The sequence below is a fragment of the Physella acuta genome, unplaced genomic scaffold, assembly GCF_028476545.2.
Source record: "Physella acuta isolate Inbredline_101_S28 unplaced genomic scaffold, ASM2847654v3 ptg000079l, whole genome shotgun sequence".
In the NCBI taxonomy this organism is placed as follows: domain Eukaryota; kingdom Metazoa; phylum Mollusca; class Gastropoda; family Physidae; genus Physella; species Physella acuta.
In genome coordinates, this window is record NW_026731599.1 from 3,571,469 (window position 1) to 3,587,400 (window position 15,932).

Consider the following 15,932-nt stretch of genomic DNA (forward strand, 5'->3'; position numbering starts at 1 on the left):
TTCTTAAAATCTTGTAAAGTTGCACAAAGTTAATTTTATTTTTAAATCTGATCGTGTATATCTTTTTGTGTATGGTGAAAATATCATTTATTAATTTGATGATTAAGGGTATTTATTCTTTTAAAATAAAATATTTTAAAAATTGATTTGATAGCCTACTTAAAATAGTAAGCACATAGGCCTATTTTTATTAAAGTTACCAGAACTCAATGTTTTAAAAGTTGCGATATTTTGTTTTTCCTAGAAACTCAAAGCTAAAATGTATCTTAAAAGGACAAAAATACCAGACTTCCACAATATTGAATTAGACCACAACAATATTTATTAGACCACCACAATATTAGACCACCACAATATTAGACCACCACAATATTAGACCACCACAATATTAGACCACCACAATATTAGACCACCACAATATTAGACCACCACAATATTAGACCACCACAATATTAGACCACCACAATATCAGACCACCACAATATCAGATTACAGTGGCGTAGCCAGGATGGTCTCATGGAAGGGGGAGTGGTACAATTTTTTTCCAGCAAAAAGAAAAAAAAACCACATATATATATATATATATATATATATATATATATATATATATATATATATATATATATATATATATATATATATATATATATATATATATATATATATATAACAATTCACGCAACATAATCTGTTTTGTAATCCTTGTAAAAAAACAGTTTGACATAATGATTCCTAGAATATTAATATAGACAAGAGAACTAGGGGAAATAGTCACTCTCTTAATATAAATATGTATATTTCTACAAATTTAATTATAAATGCCAAAACAGATCAATAATTACTTTAGTATGTAAAATTATAATTTAACACTATTCGTTTTTATAAAAATATGTTGTCTTCAATCGGAATTAAATATATTGTCATTATAAATGCTAAAATTCTACAGCATAATGAAAGTTTTTTAAAATCAGAGTTGGTATAATATCAAACTATTCTACAAAGTTATAACTAAATCTAATAGGAGAACATCTTAAGTACAAATTATTGGTCTTGCAATTCCGATCACTTTTTAGCGCAATTTCCATACTGACAATTGCGATTATTAATTCGTTATTTCTGGATGGATGGATGGATGGATGGATGGATGGATGGATGGATGGATGGATGGATGGATGTGTGTCCGCAGCTCTAAGTCGTATCTCCTCCTCAACGAAGCAATATCGAGGACTAGTTCCAAAAGCAAATATGTTAAGCAAGTTTCGAGGATGATTGTGGGCCAAAAAATTTCCGGAATTCCTTCCTGAATTTCCCTGAAAAGCCAAAAAAAAAAAAAACCTCGAAAAAAATGCCGTTTTTTACCCATATCTCGGCAACCAGACCACTTAGCGACTTGAAACATTTACCAATCGATTCCTGCCTTAATTTAGAACAATATTGCCGAAAAAAGTTTTCAAAAATATCCTTTCGTTCGGTCACAAAAAATTAATTAAGGAAATTGCGCTTAAATTGTCACTAGACTTTTTATTAACTTGTTTTTTAAACAGCAACTGTTTTTTTTTTGTGTTCTTTAAAGATAATTTTTTAACATAATGAAATGGTATGGGTTAGATCACTGTATTGATCACACACCTCTTTGCTGGTAATTGCAAAAAACAATATTTATAGAGTTTTACTTGTTCAAAAGCTATGATTCTGGCGGCATGGTAGTTTGGTACCTCATTACGCGTTTTCCCAAATGTACTTAACAGATCAGTTCGGGGTGGCTTGAGGGGGGTTTAACTTCATTCACCACTGTCCAGCCACTTTAGGTGAATTATCCTCCCCAGCGTATTCCTAGGTGTGACATTAATGTCATTAATAATATACATTAAGTATATGTAAATTAATGATTTTTATGTTGATACCGTTTGTGCTAATTAGTGACTTGATGTTGATACGCTAGTTAGTGCCTGTTGATGGTGTGGAAGGAATGTGGTTGAAGGTGTGGATGGATCACCACATGGAATGGCTGGACGGGGGAGGGGGACGGGCTTTAAAAAATTAGTTCTTGAAACGGTTGAAGTTTGAAATGGAATATCGATCGAGTCACAAGCAGAGAACCGTGAACATGAGCTGATTGTGTTGGGCGGACAAAAGATTTTTGGTGGATTGACCCCTCCCCTCCCCCCCCCCCCCACACACAGAGATACGCACACACACACACACACGCAGATACGCACACACACAGGCACAGACACACAAATACCAGTGGAGCAGGATGATATGAAGACGTCCAGTACTAAGTTTGTATCCTTTAGAGAGGTCGGTGTCTTATTTAGGAAGAATTTATTCGGAGAGTTTGTCGGATTGTGTTTCAAGAATTTCTTAATTATATTTCCGTGTATTAGACGTGCTATTTATGCAACAATTACGTATTTTAAATGTACTTTTTGACTTGTTTACTAGTGTGAGACATTGTTTTGAACATGATATTTACAGAACTATTATTTTAGTGTGTTATATATAGCCTATAAATAATTAAATTATATAGCTATAGATAATTAAATGATTGTGTTATATAGCCTATAAATAATTAAATGATTGTGTTATATAGCCTATAAATAATTAAATGAGTGTTATATAGCCTATTGATAAATAATAAGTGTTTTATTTAGCATATATAAAATTAAATGGGTGTGTTATAAAACCTATAGATAATGAAATAAGTTTGTTAGTTATAAAACAATGAATTGGGTGTGTTATTTATATAATAATGAACGGGCTTTGCTATTTATAGAATAATGTATGTACCGTGCTACACGCACCTTGTTAATCAGTGCCAAGTTCTGAGATCTAATTACACACACAGGTTAATTAAATACACCACCTTTTGCAACCATCGAACCGGAACCAGACAGATCTATGGCGCCTACAGAAAAACGGATCAATAGATCAGATGGGTTCTAAGTCACACGCCAGTGGGTGGGACCGTTTGACCCAGTCAGGTGACCGGGGACTGACACGTGACCGGGCCAGCAGGGGGGTGGCCAGAGGCCATTCGGCTGACGTGGCCAACCGTCAATCGCTGGCCAACAACCCACAACTGACAAGTAAAAGCCATGTCAACCGGAGGCTAGCAGTTCCTGGGATCAACAGGTCAAAGTTCAACAGGAAGCTGAAGACAGAGGTAGGTGGGTTGACGTCATACAGTCGTTGGGATCAGTGGTCAATCGTGGGGTCAATGTGCTACTGACCCTGGGGACAATGTGCTACTGACCCTGGGGTCAATGTGCTACTGACCCTGGGGTCAATGTGCTACTGACCCTGGGGACAATGTGCTACTGACCCTGGGGTCAATGTGCTACTGACCCTGGGGTCAGTGTGCTACTGACCCTGGGGTCAATGTGCTACTGACCCTGGGGTCAATGTGCTACTGACCCTGGGGTCAATGTGCTACTGACCCTGGGGTCAATGTGCTACTGACCCTGGGGTCAATGTGCTACTTACCCTGGGGTCAGTGTGCTACTAACCCTGGGGACAATGTGCTACTGACCCTGGGGTCAAGATGCTACAGAAGCACGCTGTGGCTGACCGAGTTTTCTCCCCTACAGGAGCCGCCAGAGCCGCTGGAGTACGAGTGGCCCGACCTGCCCCCCCTCCCCGCCATGAAGGACGCCCTCTGCAGGCAGAAAGCCAGCCGGGGAATCCCCTATCAGCTGCCCGTGGACGAGAGCTGCATCGAGCGCAAGTTCCAGACTGACCTCAGGGCAGTGTTTCAGGTAGGTCAAGGTCAAAAGTGGACTAGACGGGCATGACGTCACAGGGGACATGACGACACAGGGGACATGACGACACAGGGGACATGACGTCACAGGGGGGACATGACGTCACAGGAGACGACACATTTCATCAGTTCTACCCCTCCCTAGGCACCAAGCAGACTGGTCGAGCCGGTGCGCCTGGGTGCCGAGTCTGAGAGAGCACGGCGCATGTTTCTGCACTCGGCGCCCTCCTACGATGCCCGACACCGAGGTATCGGCCATGGTCTCAGCTCTAGGAGGTCGCTCCATCGCGCCAGGGTGAGTGCTAGAAGTTTGGGGGTGGGGGACTAAACTATTTTCTTTGCGTCGAACTATTTTTTTTTTCGATTTTAGTTTTGGGGATTGGGGAGTGTGGGGTGAGGGGTAGCTACTTATATATTAAAAATATATGTTGGAGTATATAAAACTTCCAGCCCCTAGATCCGTCTATCATCATCTCCCAATGGCACACGAGACATCAAGTGAGGGCCATTCTAACCTGTCTATTGGCACACGGGGCATCAAGTGAGGGCCATTCTATCCTGTCTATTGGCACACGGGGCATCAAGTGAGGGCCATTCTATCCTGTCTATTGGCACACGGGGCATCAAGTGAGGGCCATTCTATCCTGTCTATTGGCACACGGGGCATCAAGTGAGGGCCATTCCATCCTGTCTATTGGAACACGAGGCATCAAGTGAGGGCCATTCTATCCTGTCTATTGGCACACGGGGCATCAAGTGAGGGCCATTCTATCCTGTCTATTGGCACACGGGGCATCAAGTGAGGGCCATTCTATCCTGTCTATTGGCACACGGGGCATCAAGTGAGGGCCATTCTATCCTGTCTATTGGCACACGTGGCATCAAGTGAGGGCCATTCTATCCTGTCTATTGGCACACGGGGCATCAAGTGAGGGCCATTCTATCCTGTCTATTGGCACACGAGACATCAAGTGAGGGCCATTCTATCCTGTCTATTGGCACACGTGACATCAAGTGAGGGCCATTCTATCCTGTCTATTGGCACACGAGACATCAAGTGAGGGCCATTCTATCCTGTCTATTGGAACGGTTGACCTCTCTCATTCGACCCTCTCCGCTGATCTTCTCCGTATTTCTATCAACTAGACATATTTAACGTGCTTTGTATGGCTATGAATATTGCAACATAGCAGCGATTGAGATGAAACTAGAAGCTTATCGAACAACAAATGTCTTGAGTACGACAAGTATTGAGTCTTCTGACCAATCGCACGAGGAGTTCAATAGAAGAACGATCAGTCAACAATGAATAAAGGTTGCCAAACATAGGAAGTGGAGTGCGCTTAAAATGGGATCAGACGCAAAAAATCAAAAGATCCCCCCCCCCCCCCCCCCCCCCCACACCAGTACACAGTTTAGGTGACCGGAAAGATGCGCAACGGAAAACTGCGCATTAGAAAACTGCCGCCAAAATATTGCAGACAATAAGAATAGTGACGACATATATATTATGGCATTATTAAACACATATACACGAATTATGACTAAATTAAAATTAATTTGTACGATTAGTTTGTATTTGGAACCCAAATTTCAATAGAAAGTAAGAACAGGAAATTTGAAAATACAAATATACAAAATTAAAGATCTTCTTCATTCTTGGCTCACAAATATTCTCTAATCTTGTTCCTCATATTCTCTAATCTCGTGCGGCGTCAATTCGGCCAATGACGAAACGGCCCCGTCAAAACGACCCCGACAAAACGACCCCGTCAAAACGACCCCGTCAAATCGGCCCCGTCAAAAGGGCCAGCGACATATGGACCCCGTCATATAGGCTCCCGACAAATAGGCTCCCGTCATTTAGGCTACCGACAAATAGGCTCCCGTTATATAGGCTCCCGACAAAAGGGCTCCAGTCAATAAGGCTCCTGGCAAATAGGCTCCCGTCATTTTGGCTCCCGACATATAGTCTCCCGTCATTTAGTTTTTTCCACAAAACGGCCCCCGTCATTACGACTCCCGACAAATAGGCTAGCGTCATTTTGGCTCCCGACAAAAAGGCTCCTGTCAATTTGGCTCCAGACAAAAGGACCACTGACACAGTGGCGTAGCTACCGTAAAGCTAGTGTAAGCAAGGCATGGGGGCCCAAGGCACATAGGGGCCCTTTTCCCTCATAAAAAATTAAAACTTTTACAATGGAATTTTAATATTTGTTACATATAAATAATTTTAAAAAAGAAAAAGGTTAAAAGTTCCAAAAAGCCCCCCCCCCCCCCACCGTTTCGGCAGTGGGATTCAGTGTTTGTGGGTCAAACAGAGCCCAATCGTTATAATAACACTACAGGCTATATCACTTTGTCGTGCAAGACATTGAGAGAATCAGCCTATAAATAAACTTTTTAGCAGTAGTAGGCAAGCATAATAATACAGTATAAATACAAAATCAGGACATATAAAATACAAAATGTTGCCTTCAGAATATTTATATATTAAAAAATATCCATCGTAAGTAGAAGTTGATCTCTTCGTTTAACTCCTCTGTAGCCTAACGCAGAGGCGTAGCGAAACGAGGCGGGGGGTGCGGACCGCAACGGGTGACACCACTTAGGGGGGGGGGTGACACCAAAGGCTAAAAATTGTAAAATTTATAGAATGAAATGCCATTTCCCAGATCCATTAGTTAAAGTTAAATGGTCTTCTAAGTACAAATCGAAAATTATATCAAGAGTGGGGGGGGGGGGGGGGGGTATGTGTGACACCACGACGTAAACGTAAACTATAAAGAAAACAATGCTACATCCAACTGTATTATAAACAGACTGTAGATAAACATCGTTACTATTAAGTCAGCAGTGATTAAAGCTTAAACACGTACGTGTACCAGTATGTGGCATATATATAAATTTTAGGCCTATGTAGGCCGACACACACACACACACACACACATATATATATATATATATATATATATATATATATATATATATCGTGCGGCGTCAATTCGGCCAATGACGAAACGGCCCCGTCAAAACGACCCCGACAAAACGACCCCGTCAAAACGACCCCGTCAAATCGGCCCCGTCAAAAGGGCCAGCGACATATGGACCCCGTCATATAGGCTCCCGACAAATAGGCTCCCGTCATTTAGGCTACCGACAAATAGGCTCCCGTTATATAGGCTCCCGACAAAAGGGCTCCAGTCAATAAGGCTTCTGACAAATAGGCTCCCGTCATTTTGGCTCCCGACATATAGTCTCCCGTCATTTAGTTTTTTCCACAAAACGGCCCCCGTCATTACGACTCCCGACAAATAGGCTCCCGCCATTTAGTTTCTCCACAAAACGGCCCCCGTCATTACGACTCCCGACAAATAGGCTAGCGTCATTTTGGCTCCCGACAAAAAGGCTCCTGTCAATTTGGCTCCAGACAAAAGGACCACTGAAACAGTGGCGTAGCTACCGTAAAGCTAGCGTAAGCAAGGCATGGGGGCCCAAGGCACATAGGGGCCCTTTTCCCTCATAAAAAATTAAAACTTTTACAATGGAATTTTAATATTTGTTACCTATAAATAATTTAAGAAAAAGAAAAAGGTTAAAAGTTCCAAAAAGCCCCCCCCCCCCACCGTTTCGGCAGTGGGATTCAGTGTTTGTGGGTCAAACAGAGCCCAATCGTTATAATAACACTACAGGCTATATCACTTTGTCGTGCAAGACATTGAGAGAATCAGCCTATAAATAAACTTTTTAGCAGTAGTAGGCAAGCATAATAATATAGTATAATTACAAAATCAGGACATATAAAATACAAAATGTTGCCTTCAGAATATTTATATATTAAAAAATATCCATCGTAAGTAGAAGTTGATCTCTTCGTTTAACTCCTCTGTAGCCTAACGCAGAGGCGTAGCGAAGGCGAGGCGGGGGGTGCGGACCGCAACGGGTGACACCATTTAGGGGGGGGGTGACACCATTAAGTGCCGCACCGGGTGACACCCGACCTCGCTACGCCAATGTGCTTGTAGGTTATCAAAACAAAATGCTGTTATCATGTTAACATCATGTATATCATACATTTACACTTCTCTGCTCGCTTTTAAGCAACAGATCTTTTCTGTTGTAAATTAAACATTATCAAAACTTTTGAATTGGTGGAATTTAGCTGTTAAGGGCTCGATTTGTTTGTGAATTAATGTTGGTTCATGAAAAAATAATTTCATTCGGGCATTTAAAAGAGGTTATGGTGGTATTGGAGGTAGGACACAATGGTTACTTTTATGCCAATAGTGGTCATATCATTCATTTTTCTGGAGCCAATATGTCGGGAGTCATTTTGTCAAAAGCCAATATGTCGGGAGCCCAATTGCCGGGAGCCAATATGTCGGGAGCCCATTTGTCGGTAGCCAAAATGTCGTGAGCCCATTTGCCGGGAGCCCATTTGTCTTGAGCCCTTATGTCGGGAGCCAATATGTCGGGAGCCGCTTTGTCGGGAGCCAATATGTCCTGAGCCTATTTGTCAGGGGTTAATATGTCGGGAGTCCATTTGTCGGGAGCCTAAATGTCGGGAGCCCATTTGTCGGGAGCCTATATGTCGCAAGTCAATATGACGGGAGCCCATTTGACGGGAGCCAATAAGTCGGGGCCCTTTTGACGGGGCTATTTTGACGGGGTCGGTTTGTCGGGAGTCGATTTGACGGGGTCGTATTAACGGGGCCGTTTTGACGGGGCCGATTTGTCCCGGGCCGTTTTGACAGGGCACCTATATATATATATATATATATATATATATATATATATATATATATATATATATATATATATATATATATATATACATATATATATATATATATATATATATATATATATATATATATATATATATATATATATATATATATATATATATATATATATATATATATATATATATATATATATATATATACTTTGTTTCCTGGGAGGGGGTGACAATACGAAGTGCCGCACCGGGTGAGACCCGACCTAGCGACGCCACTGGCCTAACGGCTGACGAAGGGGCCCACTGATAATTTTTGCGTAGGGGCCCAAAAACCTAGCTACGCCACTGCACTGACAATACCGTTTCTGTAGAGACTAAGTCTCCCGGCCAGAGTTTCTTCCAGGCATCTCTTCGGGGGGGGGGGGGGGGGGGGCTCCCGTAAAATTTTTACCGCCCCCCCCCCCCCCCGAACGAAAAGAAATTTATATAATTTATATAGAAAATATATACGTTTAACAGTGTCCGCCCCCCCCGAAGAAAGTCTACCGCCCCCCCCCCCGAAAATTTCAAGTGCCCCCCCCCCGGAGAAAAAAGTCTGGAAGAAACACTGCTCCCGGCAAAGCGGTCTCATTGAATATGACATCTGCCAGTGGAACCCCTTCATCAATATTCTTTAGAGTTAGCTTATCCAACACTCTTATGTAATACAACGTATGCATCTCTTGTTCGGCAGGCCTTATTTTTATATTAGTTTATCTATTATAAAATATAGTATGTTTTAATTTAAGGGTCATCTATCTATGACATCCATAATTGAGTCGGTTATAGGCTGTTCCAACTCATTGTGTGGGGAGAAGGGTCCACGCTGTACCTTCCTAACTGCAATATGCTTGTACAGGGGCGTAGCGAGGGGGGGGGGGGCGGGGGTGCGGACCGCACCGGGTGACACCATTTAGGGGGGTGACACCAAGGCAAAAAATAGCAAAATATATAGAGAAAAAGTTGAGGGGGTGGGGGTGCAAATCGAAAGTTTGGGGGGGGGGGGGCAAATCGAAAACTTGAAAGTTTGTCCCCGGGGGTGACACCCGACCTCGCTACGCCACTGTGCTTGTAGGTTATCAAAACAAAATGCTGTTATCATGTTAACATCATGTATATCATACATTTACACTTCTGTGCTCGCTTTTAAGCAACAGATCTTTTCTGTTGTAAATTAAACATTATCAAAACTTTAGAATTGGTGGAATTTAGCTGTTAAGGGCTCGATTTGTTTGTGAATTAATGTTGGTTCATGAAAAAATAATTTCATTCGGGCATTAAAAAGAGGTTATGGTGGTATTGGAGGTAGGACACAATGGTTACTTTTATGCCAATAGTGGTCATATCATTCATTTTTCTGGAGCCAATATGTCGGGAGTCATTTTGTCAAAAGCCAATATGTCGGGAGCCCAATTGCCGGGAGCCAATATGTCGGGAGCCCATTTGTCGGTAGCCAAAATGTCGTGAGCCCATTTGCCGGGAGCCCATTTGTCTTGAGCCCTTATGTCGGGAGCCAATACGTCGGGAGCCGCTTTGTCGGGAGCCAATATGTCCTGAGCCTATTTGTCAGGGGTTAATATGTCGGGAGTCCATTTGTCGGGAGCCTAAATATCGGGAGCCCATTTGTCGGGAGCCTATATGTCGCAAGTCAATATGACGGGAGCCCATTTGACGGGAGCCAATAAGTCGGGGCCCTTTTGACGGGGCTATTTTGACGGGGTCGGTTTGTCGGGAGTCGATTTGACGGGGTCGTATTAACGGGGCCGTTTTGACGGGGCCGATTTGTCCCGGGCCGTTTTGACAGGGCACCTCTAATCTTGTTCCTCATATTCTCTAATCTTGTTCCTCATATTCTCTAATCTTGTTCCTCATATTCTCTAATCTTGTTCCTCATATTCTCTAATCTTGTTCCTCATATTCTCTATCTTTTACTTTTTTAAACTCACAGATATTCTACGATCTTAGCTCACAGATATTCTACGATCTTAGCTCACAGATATTCTACGATCTTAGCTCACAGATAATCTATATTTCTGGCAGGTAGATATTACGTCATTACTCGTTAAGTCACGTGTCAGTTTCACCAACTACAGGTGCCGTATGTGACGTCATGTGTCGCGACTTCTAATCTGAGCATCGACGAGAGGACTTATGACGTCACGAATCTATCGACCAACATAAATGACAGGGATATGTCAAGTGGTCATCATGACATCAAAGCGATGGATGATGGAACCAAGAAATGCAGGGTAGTGTTTTAATTTATACTAGCCGTCCCGGCCAGGCCCTGCTCTGGCTTCTGTGAAAAACCTTTCTGTTAAAGACCGTTACCTGCATGTAATTGAGTTAGTTCGAAGTGAGTTTTCATACAAGCCCAATGCACTAATTAAGGTTGTCGCAAAATGTAACATATATGTCACATATGTCAATGATGTCAATGAATTTTCATTAAAAAAAAGATGTCTAGTACAGTTTACGAAACTTACGAACTTCGCCGATACCTTTTTGGTGAGTAGTTTGGCAAGTATGTAGGCGGGTAGGTGGGTAGGTGGGTAAGTGGGTAGGTGGGTAGTTAGGTAGGTAGGTAGGTGGGTGGGTAGGTGGGTAGGTGGGTAGTAGGTAGGTAGGTAGGTGCGTCATGATGTGAAAAAATATTAAATACAAAATTGTTATTTTGGTGCGAATGAATGTTGTTACGAGAGATATGACGAATGCATGTTTGATGACGCGGATGAAAGAGAGTGAAGTTTTGCCATAGGAACGGGTTGTTATAGTATGCAAGCGAGGTAGTTCGGACTAGGGAGAATGTGAAAGATACTTCGTGTAATGTCGATAGTTGTATGTTTATACGAGAATAGTAGTTGAATAATTATTGACTAAGAAAATAATAGGCATTGTGTAAAGTGATTATCGCCTGTATCGTGGTGATGGGAATGCAGATGGTAGTGGTACGCTTTAAATGGTAGTAGATCACGTGATCAAACACGACACTCTCACAGCAGCCCTAACAGTCATGTATAAATGTGTCATCTAGTCCATATGGTCTTTGTGCTAAATTTCTCTTTTGCACATTTTTCGTTGTGTTTTTTCTGGTTGCGCATTTTTCTGTTTCTGTTTGCGCTTTTTTCCGTTTGCGCTTTTTTCTGTGTGCGCTTTTTTCTGTTTGCGCTTTTTTCCGTTTGCGCTTTTTTCCGTTTGCGCTTTTTCTGTTTGCGCTTTTTTCTGTGTGCGCTTTTTTCTGTTTACGCTTTTTTCCGTTTGCGCTTTTTTCTGTTTGCGCTTTTTTCCGTTTGCGCTTTTTTCTCTTTGCGCTTTTTTCCGTTTGCGCTTTTTCCTGTTTGCGCTTTTTTCTGTGTGCGCTTTTTTCTCTTTGCGCTTTTTTCTGTTTGCGCTTTTTTCTCTTTGCGCTTTTTTCCGTGTGCGCTTTTTTCTCTTTGCGCTTTTTTCTGTGTGCGCTTTTTTCTCTTTGCGCTTTTTTCCGTTTGCGCTTTTTTCTCTTTGCGCTTTTTTCTGTGTGCGCTTTTTTCTCTTTGCGCTTTTTTCCGTGTGCGCTTATTTCCGTTGCGCTTTTTGATTTGCGCTTTTTTCCGTTGCGCTTTTTTCCGTTGCGGTTCTTTCTGGGAACCGTGTTTAGTAATCATCATAAACCCGGCATTGCCCACCCAAACCACAACCAACCAAAACAACAAAACGCAAACATAACGCTAACACAATTACAAATACAAACGAAAACAAAAACCTAACAACAAACCCAACCACAACCACAAACACCAATACAAACACAAAGAAAAAACAAACAAAAAAGCAAACGAAAACAAAAACCTAACAACAAACCCAACCACAACCACAAACACCAATACCAACACAAAAAACAACGAAAAAGCAAACGAAAACAAACCAAATCCAAACGCAAAACCAACCAAAAACACAAATACAAACCCAAAGAAAAAAACACAAACAAAAACGAAAAAAGAAAGAAAAAAAACGAACCAAATCAAAACGCAACCACTAACGCAAACCCACCTAAACACTAAGAAAACACTAACGCGAACATAAACGCCCGGGGCGGAATCACCTGTTTTAGCTTAATGAACGACTATAGTACCCCAACTTATTCATAGTCTTTTGCACTCACTTAAACGAACGCGCCTGTTTCAATTTAATGAGCAATTATAATACTCCAAGCTTATCCGTAAAATACCTACAACATTTGCACTTGATCAATCCCCGCTAATTATGTAATTATTTTTTTCCCAACACCAAAACAAAGTAATAAAAAGGAAATTCTTTTCCACTAATGCAATGGTTTTATAAAGGGAAGTAATTGTGTTTTCCTAATTTATCAAAGGGAAGTAAGTGCTATAGGACTAAATAAAGACATAATTAGAAGTTTTGTAAAAGATGATATTTCTTTTAAACTTGTGTTTAATGAACATACCGAAAATTATTAATTTCAGTTTGATAAATGAAAATTATTTCCCAAAACTTTCAATATTAATTTTTTAACTCATAAATTTAGACCATAAGGACTTTAATTATCTAACACTTAAATCTATAGAAGTATGTCAAATACAAACAAACAAACTTATTTTTACATACAGAATTGAGCTTTATATATTAGATGAAAACCACAGAAATAAAGTCACAGAAAAAAAGTCACATAAAATAAAGCGGGAGTGATCTCCCCTAAACTTTCTCGTATATTCGGGCAAGTGTCCATTCGGGCGTTTGTCGCATTCGGGCTAGTGTCTATTCAGGCATTTATCGCATTCGGGTAAGTGTCCATTCAGGAAAACGTCCCTCGGGCAAACGGCATTCGGACAAGTATCTTTCGGGAAAACGACTTGCGGTCCCTTATTTAGAACAGTAAGGAGGTTACTTCAGTGAAATCGAGGCTAAAGATATGTATTTTTATTTCATTCTTATATTTTTACTTTCTCCTATACAGAGAATAGAGAAAATATTGCAGTCGTGCAGAAAAAATAAACGAATTATTAATATATTTCGCCGTTTTACACCTCCGCGCTGTATTATATTCAGAATAAATAGGATGCATTGTAATCTTGCAAAAATCTAAATCGAAAATTTGAGAAATTTTGACATTTTATAACCTTCAGGAGCCGGAAAAGCTTAGTTTTGTCATCATGTCAGTCTGTGTGGGTATCTTTAAACACGATAACTTGATTAGCGTTTCAACTATGTTGACAAAATGACTTATTGTATTGGATTTGTATTTTGCTCTCTATTTTTGAAAGATTTCCGGTAACTGGAAAAGGTACGAACTACTTCCGGTTTCCCAAAAAGCCGATAACTTGAGTGCCATTTAAATTAGGTTGACGAAATTTAATAAATAAATGTTAAGTAGTATGTATAGGTTTTTTTCAGCTTTTGAACTATTTCCGGTAACCGGAAGTGGTACTTTATTCTATTTATGTCGGAATAAGATAACTTGAATTTTCTTTCATTTGGGTAGACACAATTTCATATCTAAGTATAAGATCTTATACTTGGATTACACTGAAATTTTTATTGATCTCAAATATCCTGAAGTGGTACTTCACTCTATTTCAGGTTTTTAAAATACACATATTTTCTCTATATTCTGTGGTTACAAAACTACGCTGTACACCATAGTCCACTATTGTGTATTTTTATCACGGAAAACAATTGTTCTGACTTTTATTGTTTTACTCTCCCTGGCCATTCGGGTTGACTTCAATGAGAGGTTGTGGGCAGATTTTGAAAATATTTGAATTGATAAAATAATTCTAAACGGCTTTTCAACATTTCAACGGCTTATATTCGATATGAAAATATACAAATGAGTGTAATCGAAGGTTCCCAAACGGCTTTTATTTTTATAAATGCAACTAATTTTATCGTTTGCCATATTTTTAGAAAGATTATTTCAAAAAATTAGTATCATTACATAGACTCTCATGCCTACTCTCTACAAGTTCATTGTAATATTTCTTAGAAAATGTGTGACTTTATTTTTCTGTGACTTTTTCCTACACGTTTTTTTTCTTTTCATCCTTTCCAAACGATTGCATTGTAAGGTTGTAGTAATTATGCCTTGCTTGACTTTATAATTAATTAGCTGAAATATGTCAGTAATTTTGTTAACAAGGTTCCAGCAACTAAGATGACAATGTGTCAGTAATTTTGTTAACAAGGTTCCAGCAACTAAAATGAAAATGTGTCAGTAATTTTGTTAACAAGGTTCCAGCAACTAAAATGAAAATGTGTCAGTAATTTTGTTGACAAGGTTCCAGCAACTAAAATGAAAATGTGTCCGTGTTTTGTAGGCCAACCTGAAGGGTCAGGCATCACCACCTGCTGACGTCACAGGCGACTTCTACAGGCAGGTGCCACCAGACGTACAGCTTCACGCACAGCCAGGGGCGACCGTTCTATCAGCAGACGACAAGGTGTGGAGGTGGTTGAACAGCGATGACGTCACCAGTCCCTTTGATTATTTTATTTCAGTTTGGGGTTGACCTTGATGTCAAATGTCTAGGTCATGTCCCCTCCCCTCCTCTGATGAAATATTACAAGAATATAAAAGTCTAATCAATATGTCTTGTGTTTTATTACACAATACTCTCCTTCTATATTTTATAAATCTGGTAGTTATGTCACACTTGTGAATGTGTAAATCTGGTAGTTAATGTCGCTGTGAATGTGTAGATCTGGTAATAATGTCGCTGTGTATGTGTAAGTGTAGATCTGGTAGTTATGTCACACTTGTGAATGTGTAGATCTGGTAGTTAATGTCGCTGTGAATGTGTAGATCTGGTAGTTAATGTCGCTGTGAATGTGTAGATCTGGTAGTTAATGTCGCTAATTAATGTGTAGATCTGGTAGTTATGTCACACTTGTGAATGTGTAGATCTGGTAGTTAATGTCGCTGTGAATGTGTAGATCTGGTAGTTATGTCACACTTGTGAATGTGTAGATCTGGTAGTTAATGTCGCTGTGAATGTGTAGATCTGGTAGTTAATGTCGCTGTGACTGTGTAGATCTGGTAGTTAATGTCGCTAATTAATGTGTAGATCTGGTAGTTAATGTCGCTGTGGATGTGTAAGTGTAGATCTGGTAGTTAATGTCGCTGGTGAATGTGTAGATCTGGTAGTTATGTCACACTTGTGAATGTGTAGATCTGGTAGTTAATGTCGCTGTGAATGTGTAAATGTGGTAGTTAATGTCGCTGTAAATGTGTATGTGTAGATCTGGTAGTTAATGTCGCTGGTGGATGTGTAGATGCCGAGGGTGAGTGTTGGGTTCTAGAATCTTGGGGTATATAAATAACAACAGACAAATACGACGTATACAACACTAATACTAACACTCTATAATAACAATAATAATAAGATATTTAATAATATA

At 40.3% G+C, this 15,932-nt stretch overlaps 1 protein-coding gene across 1 annotated transcript; it reads left to right on the forward strand.

The window, feature by feature from the left end:
* Positions 1-2,206: 2,206 nt before the first annotated feature.
* On the forward strand, positions 2,207-15,109 carry LOC131954555 (uncharacterized). The gene is made up of 6 exons (XM_059318323.1): positions 2,207-2,301; positions 2,849-3,166; positions 3,591-3,758; positions 3,909-4,058; positions 10,637-10,792; positions 14,852-15,109. Exons 2-6 carry the CDS (start codon positions 2,936-2,938, stop codon positions 15,041-15,043), a joined length of 897 nt encoding a protein of 298 aa, XP_059174306.1. The 5' UTR covers positions 2,207-2,301; positions 2,849-2,935; the 3' UTR covers positions 15,044-15,109.
* Positions 15,110-15,932: the final 823 nt, after the last annotated feature.